We start from the raw sequence: 18,096 nt of genomic DNA, 5'->3' as shown, positions 1-18,096 counted from the left end.
ATTTTTTTTTAGTTGTCAATGGGTCTTTATTTATTTATATGTGGTGCTGAGAATTGAACCCAGTGCCTCACAAATGCTAGGCAAATGCTGTACCACGGGGCTATAACCCCAGCCCCCAGCCCTTTTTTTATTTTGAGACAGGGTTCCATTAAGGTGCCTAGGCTGTCCTCAAACTTTTGATCTTCCTCCCTCAACTTCCTAAGTACCTGAGACTATAGCCACTGTGCCTGGCTGAGCAGACATTTATTGATTTCTTAGCTTATCCTGAAGGTCTCACAGGACTATATAATAAATATAAAAGTAAATATTAGACATTTAACAATGAAGACCACCATTGATTTACCCCACACACCCAAAGGGATTAAACCACTGAACTACATCCCCAGCCTGCCCCCCCTTTTTTTTGCAGGGTGTACTGGGGAATGAACTCAGGGGCACTCAGCCACTGATCTACATTCCCAGCCCTATTTTGTATTTTATTTAGACACAGGGTCTCACTGAGTTGCTTAGTGCCTCGAGAATGCTGATGTTGGCTTTGATCTTGTGATTCTGTCTCAGCCTCCCCAGCAGCTGGGATTACAGGCGTGCACCATTGTGTGTAGCCTCAGCCCCCTTTTAAAAAATTTGGGACATGTTCTCACTAAGTTGCTTTGGGCCTTGCTAAGTTGCTGAGGCTGACCTTGATTTTGTGATTCTCCTGCCTCAGCCTCCCAAGTTGCTGGATTACAGGTGTACACAACCATGTCCAGCCCACAGCTTCCTTTGAAGTAGGGAGATGAATAGATGTGTCTGACACCTGTGGAAGAACCCCTCAGCTATGGAATCCAGGTACTTGCTTACACACACTTGTAATACCAGCTACTTGGTAGGCTGAAGAATGAGGATTCCAAGTTTAAGGCCAGCCTAGGCAATTTAGCAAGACGGTGTCTTAAAATAAAAAATAAAAAGGGTTAAAATATAGCTCAGAGGCAGAGTACCTCTGGGTTTGATTCCCAGTACCATAAAAAAAAAAAATCTAGCACACCAATGTGCATTTTTGCACTCATGTGCTCTCTCTCTTTCTGTTGTGCTGAGGATGGAATATGGGGTAGTGCTAGGCAAGCATTGTGCCACTTATTTATAGCCCTTGTCCTAAAATTCTCCCAGCTTTTTAAATGTTTTGTTTGGTTTGAGACCTGGTCTCAGAAATTGGCTCAGGCTGGCCTCTAAGTTCTGGGCTCAGGTGATCCTCTCTTACCAGCTTCCTTAGTCGCTGGGACTATAGGCATGCCACCACCCTAACTGGCTGCTTTTCTATGGTTAAAAACATTTATAAAGTACTATTCATGAATGTTGGAGGGGGTATGCCCACAGGTACTAGGCTGCTTATAATCAGCTGTAATTCTGACTTCATTACACCTTTAGAAAATCTGTGCAGGATGGTCATTCAGACCACTCTCACTCCTGTTCTGTGCCTGAGAGCAACTGGTGTCCCAGAGAAATGCCCAGGAAGCGGGCCTTGCCATGAAGGGAGGAGGCAGCTCCTAACCAGAAATGTTCATGGAAAGGAGTATATTGAAACTGAGTCCTGAAAAAAAAAAAAAAAAAGAACAGAAATGGTCCAAAACAGACACAGGTGGGTGGGTGGGTGGAGGCAGATGATTCTGGCAGAGGGAGCAACATCCGGCATCACTGAAGCACAGAGGTTGGGAAAGCAACACTGCCACTGGGTTTGGGAGAGTTGGGGCTTCAGAACTAGCCCACTGGACTATGGTTGGGGTTTGTAGGTAGGGTGGGAGTAGGGTTCCCCACAGTTCCCCATGGATCTTTAAGTTACTAAGGTCAAGAGGCTTTCTGTTCCCTTGATTCCTGCCACCTGTGCCTCTTCCCGGCAGTCATGCAGCCCAAATTTCCCCAAGAGGCATAATTAGCAACAGGCTGAGATTTTAGGGTCCAGATGCAGGGTGGGGGTGAAATGGGAATGAGTGGGGAGGAAGCTGGACTTCACCCACATTTGGTAATCCCACCTGCCCATATAACTCCTCCCAAGCTGCAGAAAAGTAAACCCAGGGACCAAGGCAATGTCATTGTCTTTATGGCTAGATACTTCCAACTTTTCACTTGTAACTCATAAGGGGACAGGTGGCACCTCTGCTGCCACTGCCTAGATACCTCTCATGCTGAGCCTCAGTTTCTGCATCTGTAAAAAGGGGTCGAAATGCTTATCCAGTGATAGGATCTGGAGACCTGCTGAGACCACAGGAAGAGGACGTGCAGGCTGGAGTCCTGATAGAAGAGGTGATTATGTGGGATGCTAGAGGCAAACTGCCAATCTAAATATCACCATCCCGCAGTGCCTTTGTCAGCCTGCACCCTGAACTTTCTGGCAGGTGAAATTGGCCTCACAGGCTCTCAGTGCTATGGTCCCTGCCATCTCTATGGCCACAGCATGGAGTACCAGCACCCATGGCTGCCCTGGAAAGATGTGTCCTTTTTTTTTTTGTAGGTGGATATGATTATCTTTTTTAAAAATTATTTTTATGTGATGCTGAAGATCATACCCGGTGCCTCACATGTGCTAGGCAAGTACTCTGCCACTAAGCCATAACCCCAGTCTAGATGTGTCTTTTTTTTTTTTTCTTTTGGTGTGGGGGATTGAACCTAGGGCCTTGTGCATGAGAGGGAAGTACTCTACCAACTGAGCTATATCCCCAGCTCCCTGGATGTGTCTTTTTGAAACTACTAATGTCATGGTTAGCCTCTGGTGTGAAGCATCAGAGGTGGGCCTAACATCCTCCTGTTGGACTCAGACCTCCATGGCCATGCTAATATGGCCCCCAGTGCTCTCCTCAAAGCCACCATTAGGGGGTCCATGGAGTGATTGGGCCCTCCCGCTGTAAGACATGTGCATAGATCTCATTCCTTTCTGTATATGTGGAGTGGTAACCGCCCCCCCCACCTGAAAACTATGTGCACAGCTGGACTCCTTATAGACAGATACAACGGTGTAATGTGAATGGATTTATTTCCTAGGGCTGCTGTAATAAAACTCCACAAACAACAGACATTCATTGTCTCTCAGCTTTGGAAACTGGAGGTCCAGGACAAGGTGGCAGCTGGGTTGCACTCCCTTTGAAGGCTATTAGGGAGGCTCTGATCCAGGCCTCTCTCCCAGCTTCTGGTACATCCTTGGCTGCTATAGCAGACTCCAGTCTTAACACAGAACACTGTTTTGTGTGTGAGCCTGTGCCCAAGTTCTGTTTTATTATAAGCACTACAGTCACTTTGGATTAGAGCCCAGTCTAATGAACCCATCTTTTCTTCTTTTTGTGATGCTAGGATTGAACTCAGAGCCTCATGCATGCTGGGCAAGTATTTTACCACTGAACTACACCCCAGTTCTTTTTATTTTAGACAGAGTCACTAAATTGCTCAGGCTGTCCTTGAACTTAAGATACCCATGCCTCAGTGTCCTGAGTTGCTGGGATTACAAGTGTAAGCCTTCCCATTTTATCTTGATTATTTCTGGGAAGACCCCCCAATACAGTGGCATTCTGAGGTTTAAATCTTAGAGATTAAGATTTCAGAGTATAAAATTGTGATGGTGGTGGGTGGGGAGTGGTCGCTATGCTATAACACAAGTATATCATGGTAGCCATTAGAAAATAGAAATTTTAGGATGGGTGCAGTGACGCATCCCTGTAATCCTAGCGCTTCAGGAGGTTGAGGCAGGAGGATCGCAAGTTCAAAGCCCAGCCTCAGCAAGAGCGAGACACTACGCAACTGAGACCCTGTCTCTAAATAAAATTCAAAAAAATGCTGGGGATATGGCTCAGTGGTTGAGTGCCCCTGAGTTCAAACCTCTCCCCATCAATCAATCAATCAATAAAAAAGAATACAGATTTTATCTGGGTACAGAGGCATACATATGTAATCCCAGTGGTTTAGGAGGCTGAGTCAGAAGGATGCAAGTTTGAGGCCCACCTTGGTAACTTAAGAAGACCCTGTCTCAAAGTAAAAAATAAAAAGAGCTGAGGATGTAGCTCAGAGGTTGAACATTCCTGAGTTCAATCCCTAACACGCAAAACAGCTACACAATAAATTTTTAGCCAGACTTTGTGGTATATGCCTATAATCCCTTGCTATCTGGGAGGTTGAGTTAGGAGGATTGCAAATTGTGAGTAATTTAAGGAGACTGTCTCAAAATAAAAAGAGTTTGGGTGTAGGCAAGGGAGAAAGAAAGGAAGACATCATGTGCTTAGTGAGATACAGAATTTCCCTGACCTGATACAGCCTCCACCCTACCTTTGACTTCTAAGGGACTGATTCCAACTTAAGAGATTGCAAGATTAACCCATGTAAAGCCATACTTACCCCACACAAGTCAGCTGGTTGCTGCATTGTGTCACATTCATATGGGTACCATCGTAACTAGTAATTCTTTGCTAATAAGCTGAATATCTAGTAATTCTTTGCCATGTAACAGACTTCTTGCCGAAAATAAAACAATCCCCATAAGTTAGTTGTTTAAACAAGAGCCATATTATTCATAATTGAAATTGACCAAATAAAGGCAGATTTTAAAAATTTAGTCTCATGGGCTGGGGATGTGGCTCAAGCGGTAGAGTGCTCGCCTGGCATGCGTGCGGCCCGGGTTCAATCCTCAGCACCACATACAAATAAAGATGTTGCGTCCGCCGAAAACAAAAAAATAAATATTAAAAAATTCTCTCTCTAAAAAAAAAAAAAATTTAGTCTCACAATGAAATAGTTTCTTTCCCTTGTTTGTTTCTAGATCTTGCCCAGGAATCTTATAATGTTTATTTCAAAATAAATGTTAATAATATATTCTACTTTTTTTTTTTACCCTTTATTTTATTTTTATGTGGTGCTGAGGATTGAATCCAACGCCTCGCACGTGCTAGGTGAGTGCTCTACCGCTGAGCCACAACCCCATTCCATATTCTGCTTTTCACTAGATATCATCATAGCCCTATGTATGCCATGTAATATTCAAATGAATCCTTTTAAATCACAGTTGTTTCCTTTTTGATGGTGACTGTAACCACTTCAATGAACCATTAAATGCATAGAGCGTTTTTAACAATTTTTTTCTTTCTGGGATAAATTCTCAGGAGTGGAATCGTTGGGTTAAAAGATAGCGAACTTATTTATGGATCCTGAGATACATTTGCAGTCTTTTCCACAGGAGATTGATCAGTTGGCAGGTTTCATTTGCAATGTTGGGAAACAAATCTTGTTTCAAATTGCCGGGGCTAAAGGAGATTAGGTATTAGTCTTTTGTTAACCTTTCATTAGTATTTTATTAACTTTTTATTGATTGGATTGTTGTTTTGGATAATATTTTTATAGACGATGAAACAAGTGTGATCCTGCTTCACCTCTTGGTGATGCTGAGCTCGGGCGCCCCCTGCTGCCCATTATGACGCTGGCTGCAGGGCGGGTCCCCTAGGTCGCTGGAGTCGAGGCAGAGCTGGGGGAACCATGGCCGAGCCGCAGGAGCAGTTACTGCAGCTCCAGAAAGATAACCGAGATGGCCGCATGCGGAAGCAGGAGCTGGAGGAGTTGGTGCGCGGTCTCGAGGCCGAGAGCGAGAGCCTCACCGGGCGCCTACAGGAACTGCGCGAGCGCGAGCGCAGGTGCCCTGAGAGGGCTGCTTGAGCCGGCGGGCGGGCCCCTCCTGAGAGGCGGCGAGTTTCAAGAGTGGCTGATTTGCCCAGTCCGCACCTCCGCTCCAGTCGTCGGGCGGGGTTATTCACCCAGGGAGCCCGAAGGGAGGTTGAAGTCTGGCATGCCAGGGACTGGGCGAGGGCTTCTTTGACCTTGACCTTCAGCTGGTCACTTCTCCGTACGGTGGGGGCCGCAGAATCCTGAGCTCCCCAACCCCCCGCCGAAGCACCTGCCTCAGTTTCTCTCTGCAGTCTGCAACGGAGGCGGAGCCAGGCGGCCGGGGCTCTAAGAGGGGAAGCGCGCGAGGCGGCGCGAGAGCGTGCGGAGAGGACGCTTGAACTGCTGGAGGCGGCGGAGCGGCACAAATTGGACCTGGTTGGAGGGGTGCCCCAAGGAGCGGAGCCGGAGGGGCGGGGGCCAGAATGAGGCGGGGCTAAAGGAGAAACCTGGACTGCCCCCTCAACCCTTTTCATAGGAGCAACACAATCAACAGTTGCAGGAGCAGTGGGAGGAGCTGTCAAGTCAGGTATGTGCAGGGAATGGGTTGGCCTCCAGTCTTGGTTCTACTCGAATGTCCCGCTCTGGTACCTGCCGCTGTTGCCTCCCAGTCTCTGCCCCCCCAAAGTACCCCCGCCTCTAGAGGCCCCGTAAATCCCGCCCTCACAAGCCCCGCCCCCAGCTCTTTTACTACGGAGGGGAACAACGGAATCAGCAGCGCGCGGAGCAGCAGCAGCAACTCGGGACGCAACTGCTGACACTGCAGGTACTTGGACTGAACCCCTAGCGCCCGACAGGGGCGGAGCGGAAACGTGGGCGGGGCCGTAGTAGAGCGAGGGGCGGACCCTGAGGCCCAGAGCGGGTCTTGAGGCACTGCGGGTGCATGGTGTGCCCCGACATCTGACAGTTCTTGAATGCTCCCAAAGAAACAGCTGGAAGTGGTGGAGGCCAAGTACGCCACGCAGGCGGAGGACTTATGGCAGGTATGAGAGGAGCCCGCAATTTGGTGGGAGGGTCAGCTTTAGGTGTCCATAGAGCCTGGGCCTGTTCGGAAGGGTGGGAGGGGTGTGTCCTTTCGAGTCTAATTAAGACTGTTGTACCCTAGGGTGCGCAGCGGACCGAGGAGGCCTGGGCCAGCTTCCAGGAGCAGAGTGGAGTCCTTCAGGTGCGGCTCCCTCGGCTCTGAGAGCCAGTCACCTCTGACTCTACTGCGGCCTCCAACCCACCTTTCCCAGACCTGGGGCAGCCAGCACCAGGAGGCTTCCTCCCCCAGCCCTGAATCCTCACTCCCATCCCCTCCAGGAGCTGCAGGGGAAGGTGATGGAGGCGGCGGCTGCGCTGGACACCTCGCGGGGCGGCCCAGAACCGTAAGGGAGTTAGTACGGTTAAATGAGTAGGGGTGGTTGTGGCGCTAAAACAGATTGCCTGTCTCCGTGCCTGTCACCCTCAGGTGGGACTCTCAGCTTCGCCGGGTGCAGGACTGCTCTGGCTCGCTGATGGAGGAGGTGGCCAGGGCCGACTGTGTGAGCGTGGGCCCGGGCTGGTGGGCTGGAGCTGGGACACTCCCGCCACCCCCCTGCCCCTCCGGGAGAGATCTGGCTAGCGCAGTGCCCCTAATCCTGCATTGAGGGACACGGCTCCCTTTTCCTTCAGGAGAAGCGGCTGTTGGGCGGCGCAGGGGCTGGAGGCATCAGGTGAGCCCGGTGAGGGAAGTGGGTTCTCCTTTTGAGTTCCCTCTCCAGCCACCACTCATCTGACCATTTGTCGGTCCACAGGCTGTGGGCGCTCGGTGCGCTGCAGATGTTGCTGTTGCTCCCGCTTGGCTTCCTGGCACTGCCGCTGCTCTATGTGTTGCTGGTGAAGCAGGACGCCATCCACCAGGGCCTCCCGCACCTCAGCTCGGATGCTGCCTTTCGCCGCCTGCGCTACACGCTGTCCCCACTATTGGAGTTGCGCGTGCGCGGGCTGCTGCCTGCTTAGAGCCATCACGCTGGCCGGGGCCGCCTGCACCTTAGTCTCTCGTGTGATTTCTGGGGCGCCTGAGGGGAGATACCCGGGGCATGAGGCTCATGTCCCCCCCACCCACTAGCGACCCACCCTGGCACTTCAGCTCAGAAGACAACGGTTCTACCAGGAGGGCCTGCATCCAGGAAGGAGCTCCGGGAGCCAGGCCTTGGGTTGGCCTTCTCCACAGCCTCAGTTGCTGCACTCACTAGCCAAGTCCGAAGTTGGTCCGCAACTTATTAGTGAATTTGCCTGGGCCTAAGGGATTAGGAGGAGGCGCTGGTCGGTCAGATTTTTTTTTTTTTTTCCATGGAGGTCTGTGATTCCTTTGGATCCACTGCTAGTAGTTATTTAGGTCCCCGTAGCATCCTTTGGTTCTCTCTGGGTAGGAGCCCCATCCTGGTGGCAGTGTTCCTTCCTGTGGCAGCTTTGCTTTCTTTGCCCTGGGCATAGCTACTAGTGCGTACTCAGACTGCCGGTTTCCTGTGGAATTTCTTTTTTATTTGTGAGAAATATTATTAGTGGAAATAAGCCATTTCTATTTTGTCAAGTTTTGTTATTTTAGCAGTGAAATTGTTTAATGTAACTCCTGTACACATATACTTTCTTGCAATAACCTTTAAAAATATTTTCTTGCTGGGCGCAGCGGCTCTGAAGACTGAGGTAGGATTGCAAATTCAAAGCCAGCTTCAGCAAAAGCGAGGTGCTAAGCAACTCAGTGAGACCCTATCTCTAAATAAAATACAAAATAGGGCTGGGGATGTGGCTCAGTGGTCAAGTACCCATGAGTTCAATCCCTAGTACAAAAAAAAAAAAAAAGTTTTTTAATTAATTTGTAGTTATTCTTAAGGCTTTGTTGTTAAATTTGTTGATGGAACCCTATGTTCCAAATTTAAGAATTGTGCTTTGAGTTCTAAGTAACCATTCTTGTCTGGAAATCATAAAGACATTCTCATATTTTCTTCTTTTGTGGGGGGGCGGACAGGGTGTTGTTCTGTTGCCAGGCTGGCCTTGAACTATTGGGTGCTTGATCCACCCTCTTCAGTCTCTGGAGTAGCAGTGACTACAGGTCTGGAGCCACCACACCCTGACTTCTTCTAAATTATTATTTTCTTTTAATTGTAGATGAGAACAATATACCTTTGTTTTACTTTTTAATGTGGTGCTGAGGATTGAACCCAGTGCCTCACACTTGCCAGACAAGTGCTTTAACACTGAGCCACAACCCCAGCCCCTCTTCTAAATATTTTAATGATGTGCTCAGACTGGGATGTTTAAAGTGATTATTGATATAGGTGCATTTATGAGATATTATATTTTTTACTGTTCTTATTTTTAAAAATTTATTTAATTAGGTATATATGACAGCAGAATATATTTTGATTCATTGTATACAATCGCAGCACAACTTTTCATTTCTCTGATTGTACACCATATAGGGTGGCACCATATGTGTAGTCATACATGTACCTAGGGTAATGATGTCCATCTCATTCCACCATCTTTCTTGCCCTCATGCCCCCCCTTCACTCCTCCCTCCCTTTTGCCAAAGTTCCTCCATTTTTCCCATTCCCCCCCTCCTTGTAGGTCAGCATCTACTTATTAGAGAGAACATCCACCCTTTGGTTTTTTGTGATTGGCTTAATTCACTTAGCATGGTATTCTCCAACTCCATCCATTTATCTGAAAATGCCATAATTTTATTCTTTTTTAATGCTGAGTAACACCACAGTTTCTTTATCCATTCATCTATTGAAGGGCATCTAGGTTGCTTCCACAGTTTAGTTATTGTGAATTGAGTTGTGATAAACATTGATGTGGCTGCATACTGATTTAAATCCTTTGGGTGAGGAGTGAGATAGTGGGTCAAATGGTGGTTCCATTTCAAGTTTTCTAAGGAATCTCTATACTGCTTTCCAGATTGGTTGCACCAATTTGCAGTCCCACCAGCAATGTATGAGTGTGCCTTTTCCCCTACATCCTCGCGTACATTTGTTATTTGTATTCTTGATAACTGCCATTCTGATTGGCATGAGATAAATCTTAGAGTAGTTTTGATTCGCATCTTTCTAATTGCTAGAGATGTTGAACATTTCTTTATATAATTTGTTGATTGAATGTATATGTTCTTCTGAGAAGTGTCTGTTCAGCTCCTTAGCCCATTTATTGATTGGGTTGTTTGTTTACTGTTTTTATTTTTGTATTCTGTATTCCACTTTTTTGCCTTTTGTGCTTTTATTTATTTTTTAATTTTTTTTCATTTTTTTTGTATCTTTTTTTGTGTTTTTATTTTTAAAAATATTTTTAATAATTATTTTTTAGTTTTAGGTGGACACAATATCTTTATTTTATATTTATGTGGTGGTGGGGATGGAACCCAGTGCCTCATGCTTGCTAGGCAGGCACTCTACCACTGAGCCACAACCCCAGCCCCATCTTTTGTGCTTTTAATCAAACATTTTTTTTTAAAATATTTATTTCTTTTAGTTATTGGCGGACACAACATCTTTGTTTGTATGTGGTGCTGAGGATCGAACCCGGGCCGCACGCATGCCAGGTGAGCGCGCTACCACTTGAGCCACATCCCCAGCCCTTAATCAAACATTTTATTATTCTGTTCTTCTCCTTACCTAGCATATCAATTATACTTTTAATTAATTAATTTTTGGTATAGGGATTGAACCCTGGGGTACTTTATCACTGAGCTTCATCTCCAGCCTTAAATTTTTTTTTTTTTGAGAGAGAAAGAGAGAGAGAGAGAGAGAGAATTTTTAATATTTATTTTTTTTTAATTTTTGGCGGACACAACATCTTTGTCTGTATGTGGTGCTGAGGATCGAACCCGGGTCACACGCATGCCAGGCGAGCGCGCTACCGCTTGAGCCACATCCCCAGCCCCCAGCCTTAAATTCTTTAAGACTGTTTTTAGTTGTAGATGGACACGATACCTTTATTTTGTTTATTTAGTGTTTTTTTTATGTGGTTCTGGGGATCAAACTCAGTGCCTTGTGCATGCAAGGGAAGCACTCTACCACTGAGCCACAACTCCAGCCCTTATTTTAAATTTTAAGCCAGAGTCTTAATGGATAGTGCAGGCTAGGGTGTAGCTCAGTGGTAGGGCGCTAGCCTAGCAGCTCCAAGACTCTGAGTTCAATCCTCAGAACCACAAAAGACAAAAACTAAAACAATTTAAAAAATCAAAGGTTTGTGCAGATACCCTATGATCGAATAATCTTAATTCCTGTACTCATCCCTTGTATCATTGTTGTCATGTCTTCTACTTTTATGTAAATCATAATTGAACACATTGTTGTACTACTATTATTTTGATCAGGTTCTTATCTATTAGATCGATTAATATGTAAAATAAGCTTCTTTTACTTTCACTTATTCTTTTTTTTTCTTTTTATTTTTTAGTTGTAGTTGGACACAATGTCTTTATTTATTTTTTATGTGGTTCTGAGGACCAAACCCAGCACCTTGAAGTGCTAGGTGAGAGCTGTACTGCTGAACCACAACCACAGCCCCCTTCACTTATTCTTTAATGCTCTTTCTTCTTCCCTCCCCACATCCCAGGGATGCTTTACCACTGAGCTACATTCCCATCCCGTTTTAATTTTTGAGACAGGGTCTTGCTAAAATGTTCAGACTGTTCTTCAACTTTTGATCCTGCTTCGTCTTCCTAAGTCACTGGGATTATAGGCATGCACCATTGTCCCAGCTTCTTCACTTTTGAAGGATAATTTTTCAGGATACATAATTCTAGATTGGTAGGTTTTTCTCCCAACATTTTTTTTAAGTATCAAAGATTTCTTTTTTTTTTAAATTTTTTTTTTAGTTGTTCATAGGCCCTTATTTTATTTATATGTGGTGCTGAGAATCGAACCCAGTGCATCACACATGCCAGGCAAGTGTGCTACTGCTGAGCCATAGCCCCAGCCCCTCTCCCAACATTTTAAACAAGTCACCTCATTCTCTTTTTACTTTCTTTCTTTCTTTTTTTAGTTGGACACAATATATTTTGTTTTTATGTGGTGCTGAGAATTGAACCCAGTGCCTCACGCATGCTAGGCGAGTGTGCCACCACTTGAGCCACATCCCCAGCCCCTCTCTTTTTACTTTCTTGATTTATGAAGAGAAGCTGGATAATTTTTTTTTAAGAGAGAGAGAAAGGGAGGGAGGGAAGGAGGGAGGGGGAGGGAGAATTTTGATATTTATTTATTTTTTAGTTTTCGGTGGACACAACATCTTTTGTTTGTATGTGGTGCTGAGGATCGAACCCAGGCCGCATGCATGCCAGGCGAGCATGCTACCGCTTGAGCCACATCCCCAGCCCAAGAAGCTGGATATAATTCTTATCTTTGCTCCTCTTTAGGTTTTTTTTTTTTTTTTTTTTTTAACTCCTATGGCTTGAGATTTGTCTGTCTTTGATTTCCTTGTGTGAATATATTGCCTAGTTATATTATTTTTGGCATTTATCCAGCATAGTGTTCTCTGAGCATCTTGGATCTGTGGTTTGGTGTTGACAGTAATTTGGGGGGAATCCTACTATTCAAATATTGCTCCTATTCCTTTAATTAAAAAAAATTTTTTTAGTTGTCAATGGACCTTTATTTATATGTGGTACTTAGACTCAAACCCAGTACCTCTCACATGCTGGGCAAATGCTCTACCACTGAGCTAGGACCCTGGCCTTGTTCCTTTCATTCTTAATTCTTCTGGTTGGTATTCCCATTATGAGTATGTGGCATTTATAATTGTCCCATAGTTCTTTTTTTAATATTTATTTTTTAGTTGTAGTTGGACATAATACCTTTGTTTTATTAATTTTTATGTGGTGTTGAGGATCGAACCCAGGACCTTACATGTGCTAGGCGAGTGCTCTACCACTGAGCTACAGCCCCAGCCCTGTCCCATAGTTCTTAAGTATTATGTGTATTTTTGTTGTTGTCGTTGTTTGTTTTTTGTTCCTGGGGATGGAACCTAGGTTTTCCTCATGCTAGATAAGTACTCTTAACATTGAGCTATACCACCAGTCTTTTGATATCCTCAAGCTCAAGATTCTCTCCTCATCCATGTCCAGTCTACAAATAAGCCCATTGAAGGCATTCTTTATTTCTGTTGTTTCTTAGGATTTCCACCTCTGTTTACGTTGGTCATCTGTTCTTGCATGCTGTGTGCATCCACTGAAGCCCTTAGCATCTCTGTTATAGTTATAAATTTTATGTCTAATAATGTGTCATCTCTACTATATTTGACTCTGGTTTTGAGAGTCAAATATATTCTCTTACACTATTTTGTCTTTCCTTGTACCAATAGTCTGAAATGACTTGATTAGTATAGCTTAGTAAGTCATATATAAATACTGAGCCATAATCCCAGCTCTTTTAATATATATATTTTAAAGATAGATAGAGATAGAGATAGATAGATAGATAGATAGAGAGAGAGAGAGAGAGAGAGAGAGAGAGAGAGAATTTTTTAATATTTATTTTTCAGTTTTCGGCGGACACAACATCTTTGTATGTGGTGCTGAGGATCGAACCCAGGCCGCACGTATGCCAAGCGAGCACGCTACCACTTGAGCCACATCCCCAGCCCCTTTTAATATATTTCTAAATTTTTATTTGTCCTAATAAGTCTTGATAGCTAGATTTATTGTTCTTCAATATTGAAATAGCTGTTTTGCCCTTTGTATTCTCATATGTTTTTAATCTGCTTGTCAATTTCTAATATAAAACTTGGAGATTTTGATTGGTATTTTCAGCAAAACACGTCAATCTGAAGAGAATGAACATAACATTAAATCTTCCAATCCATGAACATACCTATTACTGTTTAGCTCTTCTTTCAACATTTAGTTTTTTTCTTATGAATCTTTCATTATTTCTTAGTGTCTGATGGTTTTGGATGCAATCATACCCACAAAATTGTTTTATATATTGACCTGCATCTTAAAAAATTGACTATAGATATTAATTTTGGATTTTTATTTTATTTTTTAGTTATATATAGACACAACAACTTTATCTTATTTATTTTTATGTGGTGCTAAGGATCAAACCCAGTGCCTCACACGTTCTAGGCAAGCACTCTACCACTGAGCCCCAGCCCCAGCCCCTTAATTTTGGATTTTCATGTACATAAATATTATTTCTGGATAAGCTTTATTTCTACCTATCTACTATTTTTTTTTTTTTTTTTTTTAGATGGGGCCTTGCTATGTTGCCTAGTCTGGCCTTGAACTTCTGGGCCCAAGAAATTCTTCTATCTCAGTGTTCTGAGAAGTTGAGACTACAGGTGCATATCACTATGTCTGGCAAAGATTACATATGTATTTTGTTAATTATTCCTTGTCTATATGATACTATAAAAAATTGCAGTAGGCCATAAGACCCTCATTCCAGAAGATTACCACTCCATACCTGGGAGGATGGAATATCAGGCAAAGATCAAAAAGAATGTGGATTGGCCTTACTGGGTTTCTCCCTTCAGTCTGCTATATCACATTTCTACACAGCTGTTCACTCTTCATCTAGTCTTGCATAAATAATTTCCCTTGGATCTTTCCATCTTCAATTCTGAAGTTTCCCATATCAAAGTCTTATTAAACAAATTTCTCAAAAAAAAAAAATTGCAGTGCTGGGATCACTGTACTGAACCCTAGTCTCCCATGTTAAAAAAAAATAAAAAATGAACCCAGGGGTGCTTTACCACTTAGCTAAGTCCCCAGCCCTTTTTATTTTGAGACAGTGCCTCACTTACTTGCTGAGGCTATCTTCAAACTTGCAATCCTCCTTTCAGACTCCTGAGTTGCTGGGATTACAGGTATGAGCCAGCTCACCCAGCTCAGCCCCCAAATTCTTTTTTTTTTTTTTTTAAAGAAAGAGAGAGAGAGAGAGAGAGGAGAGAGAATATTTTTTAGTTTTCGGTGGGCACATCTTTGTATGTGGTGCTAAGGATCGAACCCGGGCCCCACGCATGCAGGCGAGCGCGCTACCGCTTGAGCCACATCCCCAGCCCCCCCCCCGCCCAAATTCTTAACCGATTTCTTTGTATTGCCTAACTGAACTGGTTAGGGGTTTCTATACAAACTTGAAAAAAAGTGGCAACAGCAGGTACTTTTTATGTTTATTTTTTTTTTTGGTGGTGCTGGGGATTGAACCCAGGGCCTTGTGCACACAAGACAGACAAGCACTCTACCAACTGAGCTATATCCCCAGCCCTCACAGGTACATTTATCTCTCTCTCTCTCTTTTTTTTTTTTTTTTTTCATTTTGGGTGCTGGGAATTCAACTCTGAGCCTTGCTTGTTCTAGGTGAGTTCTCTCTACCACTTAGCTACATCTCCAGTCTCTGTGTTTTGAGACAGGAACTCACTAAGTTGCTCAGACTGACCTTAAACTGTGATCCTCCTGCTTCAGCCTTTTGAGTAGCTGGGACTACAGGTGTGTGCCACCACCCCTGGCTTATACCTCAGTTTCATCTAGGGGGCACATCTTTCAACATTTTAACTTTAGCAATTATCAAGAATATAAGTAACAATAAATGTTGGTGAGGATGTGGGGAAAAAGGTGCACCCATACATTGCTGGTGGGACTGCAAATTGGTGCAACCATTCTGGAAAGCAGTATGGAGATTCTTAAAAAAACTAGGATGGAGCCACTATTTGACTCACCTAACCTACTCTTCAGTATACATCCAAAGGATTTAAAATCAACATACTACAGTGATGCAGCCACATCAATGTTTATAGCAGTTCAATTCACAATAGCTAAGCTATTAGAACCAAGCTAGGTGCCCTTCAACAGATGGATGGATAAAGAAAGTGGACACAATGGAGTATTTTACTCAACCATTAAGAAGAATGACTTCATGATATTTGCCAGTAGATGGATGGATCTGGAGACTATTATGCTAAGTGAAATGAGCCAGTCCCCAAAAGCCAAAGGTCAAATATTTTCACTGATATGTGGAAGCTAGGGCTAGCTCAGTTGGTAGCACAAGGCCCTGGATTCAATCCCCAGCACCCCCCCCCCCACGCACACACACCTAAAAACAACCAATAAAAAAAAACAAATTCCACCTTTAAGAGATGGGGATGATGATGTAATCCAGTGACTTAGGAATCTGATGTAGGAGAATACCAGGCCAGTCTCAGTAATTCAGAGAGGCACTCAGCAACTTAGTGAGAAACTGTCTCAAAATATAAAAAGTGCTGGGGGTGTGGCTCAGTGGTTAAGCACCTCTACATTTAATCCTCCATACCAAAAAGAGTTGTGGGGCTGGGGTTGGGGCTCAGTGGTAGAGTGCTTGCCTCGAATGTGCAAGGCCGAGTTCGATCCTTAGCACCACATAAACATAAAGATGATGTGTTCAACTACAACTAAAAAATAAATATTAAAAAAAAAAAAGAGTTGAGGGATACAGCAGTTGTGTAGCATGTGGGAGGCCCTGGGTTTGATCTCACATACACACACAAAAACCTATTAGTCAGCTAATAAGAGTCTTTTTTTTTTCCTAATATTTTTAGTTGTTAGATGGACATAATACCCAATGTGTTGAGGTTCGAACCTAGTACCTCACATGTGCTAGGAAGTGCTCTACCATGGAGCTACAACTCTAGCCCAAGTGGAGTGATTAGTCCATTATTTAATATAATTATTGATATAGCTGGATTTAAGTCTATAATTGTAAGATTTCTCTATATCTCACCGACTTTTTTTTTTTTGTGTGGTACTGGAGATTGAACCCATGGACCCATGGCTTTGCACATCCTAGGCAAGCACTCTTACCATGAAGCTACATCTGCAGCAGCCCAACATGTTATTTTTTGTTCTTTTTCTACCTTCTTTGGGTTAATATATACTTTTGAGACATCTAAGTTGCTAAGACATCATCTTGCTAAATTGCCTAGGATAGGCAAGATCCTTCTACTTCAGTTTCAACCCTAGCCCCTATTTATTTTATGTGGCGCTAAGGACTGAACCCAGTGAGCTACAGGCCCAGCCCTAATTTAATTATTAGCATTTTTTAAAAAATTTCTGGTGCTGGGGATGTAACTCAGGGCTTTGCACATGCTAGGCAAGTGTTCTACCACTGAACAATCTACACTCCAATATTTTTAAAACCTTGTTTTAACTTACACATTAATTTCTTATTTATACTTTTACATATATTGTTCAGGCTTCAACTGCTACCTGAAGCTGAGTATTGATTCTTCATCAACTCTGGCAATTCTAAGTTGATAGGAACTTCTTGTTCACCTTTCTTATTCTTCATGCTGTGGTAATTTCATCATTTTAGTAATTCCATTGCCCTTTCAGGTGATTGGTTTTCTCTTTACCTCTGACCCATTATTAAGCCAATCTTTACTTTTACCCATTATTAAGCCAATCTTTATTTTTCATTTTTAGTAATAGATGGTCACAATGTCTTCATTTATTTTTATGTGGTGCTGATAATTGAACCCAGTGCCTCACACGTGCGAGGCAGGTGCTCTACCACTGAGTTACAGCCCCAGCCCTAGCCAATATTTTGAATGAAAAAAAAATTATTTTCTGGCTTCGATTCTTTTTTTTTCTACCAGAGATTGAACCACACAGTGGTGCTTAGCCACTGAGCCACATCCTCAGCCCTTTTTATTTTGAGACAGGATTTTGTTAAGTTGCTTAAGTCCTTGCTAAGTTGCTGAGGCTGGCTTTGAACTTGGGATCCTCCTGTCCCAACCTCCCAAGCCACTGGGATTTCACTGCACCTGTCTTAGTCTGCTTGCCTGCTTAAGATAGAGAAAATAATGGGTTAGAATAGATAAAGTTATTAGGAGCTAGTCAAGCAACAATTTTGCAGTCCCAGAACACAGCACCTCTAAGAGAGAGATGACAGCAGAAGTGATTGCCCATCATGGGAATGACTAGAGCAAATGCAAATGAATGAAGCTTGCGCTTAGGACAAAAACAAGTGGGGTAACCTCCTTGGCAGTCCTGAGAGAGACAGATGGCTCTGAAGCTGGCAGGAATCAGTTGAGGATAATACAATGTTATTTTTGGCATTTGTGTGAGGCTTAAGCCATAACTGGTGTGTCTGGGCCAGCAACCTGCGAAAGTCCCATGAGGGCAATTCCCGAGCAGGAGGGTCTTTCCCCTCTATAAAGGACACAAGGAGGAAAAGCAGGTAACACTGAGCCTTCCCCCTTCAGAAGCAAAGCTAGGACACACTGATAAACTCATCAGTCAAACCAGGCACAGTGGTGCTCACCTGTAATTTCAGAGACTCAGGAGGCTGAGGCAGGAATATCCTGTTTGAGACCAGCCTCACCAAAACTTTGTAAATAAAAAGGGCTGGGGATGTAGCTCAGTGGTGGAGTGCCCTTAGCTCAATTCCCAGTACTGCAAAAATAAAATTCCAACACAGCATTTTTTTGGGA

At 43.8% G+C, this 18,096-nt stretch overlaps 1 protein-coding gene across 4 annotated transcripts; it reads left to right on the top strand.

Moving 5' to 3' along the window:
• Positions 1-1,632: 1,632 nt before the first annotated feature.
• Positions 1,633-18,094, top strand: Tmem191c (transmembrane protein 191C). Of its 4 annotated transcripts, none has more exons than XM_046421321.2 (11): positions 1,633-5,639; positions 5,922-6,045; positions 6,146-6,196; positions 6,350-6,433; positions 6,594-6,650; positions 6,773-6,832; positions 6,970-7,034; positions 7,118-7,190; positions 7,321-7,361; positions 10,159-10,228; positions 13,881-18,094. In XM_046421321.2, exons 1-11 carry the CDS (start codon positions 5,485-5,487, stop codon positions 13,902-13,904), a joined length of 804 nt encoding a protein of 267 aa, XP_046277277.1. In that variant the 5' UTR covers positions 1,633-5,484; the 3' UTR covers positions 13,905-18,094. The 4 variants fall into 4 exon arrangements, with proteins under 4 accessions (XP_046277277.1, XP_058427746.1, XP_058427748.1 ...); XM_058571763.1 differs by lacking the exon at positions 13,881-18,094 and adding an exon at positions 13,171-13,502 and having other exon boundaries at positions 1,635-5,639; XM_046421319.2 differs by lacking the exon at positions 13,881-18,094 and adding an exon at positions 13,171-13,249 and having other exon boundaries at positions 1,637-5,639; positions 7,443-10,228.
• Positions 18,095-18,096: the final 2 nt, after the last annotated feature.

This window comes from Marmota monax, unplaced genomic scaffold, assembly GCF_021218885.2.
Source record: "Marmota monax isolate L192 unplaced genomic scaffold, Marmota_monax_Labrador192_F-V1.1 WCK01_AAM20220418_F8-fsc00157, whole genome shotgun sequence".
Taxonomy (NCBI): Eukaryota; Metazoa; Chordata; class Mammalia; order Rodentia; family Sciuridae; genus Marmota; species Marmota monax.
Note: the sequence above shows the minus strand (reverse complement) of the source record. Positions and strands in the feature narration are given on the sequence as shown.

Bases quoted from the DNA above. Each gene is read 5' to 3' on its own strand.
- Tmem191c (XM_046421319.2), top strand. From the start codon at position 5,485: ATGGCCGAGCCGCAGGAGCAGTTACTGCAGCTCCAGAAAGATAACCGA. The intron at 5,640-5,921 runs GTGCCCTGAGAG...TTCTCTCTGCAG, and splicing joins CTGCGCGAGCGCGAGCGCAG to TCTGCAACGGAGGCGGAGCC. The intron at 6,651-6,772 runs GTATGAGAGGAG...GTTGTACCCTAG, and splicing joins AGGCGGAGGACTTATGGCAG to GGTGCGCAGCGGACCGAGGA.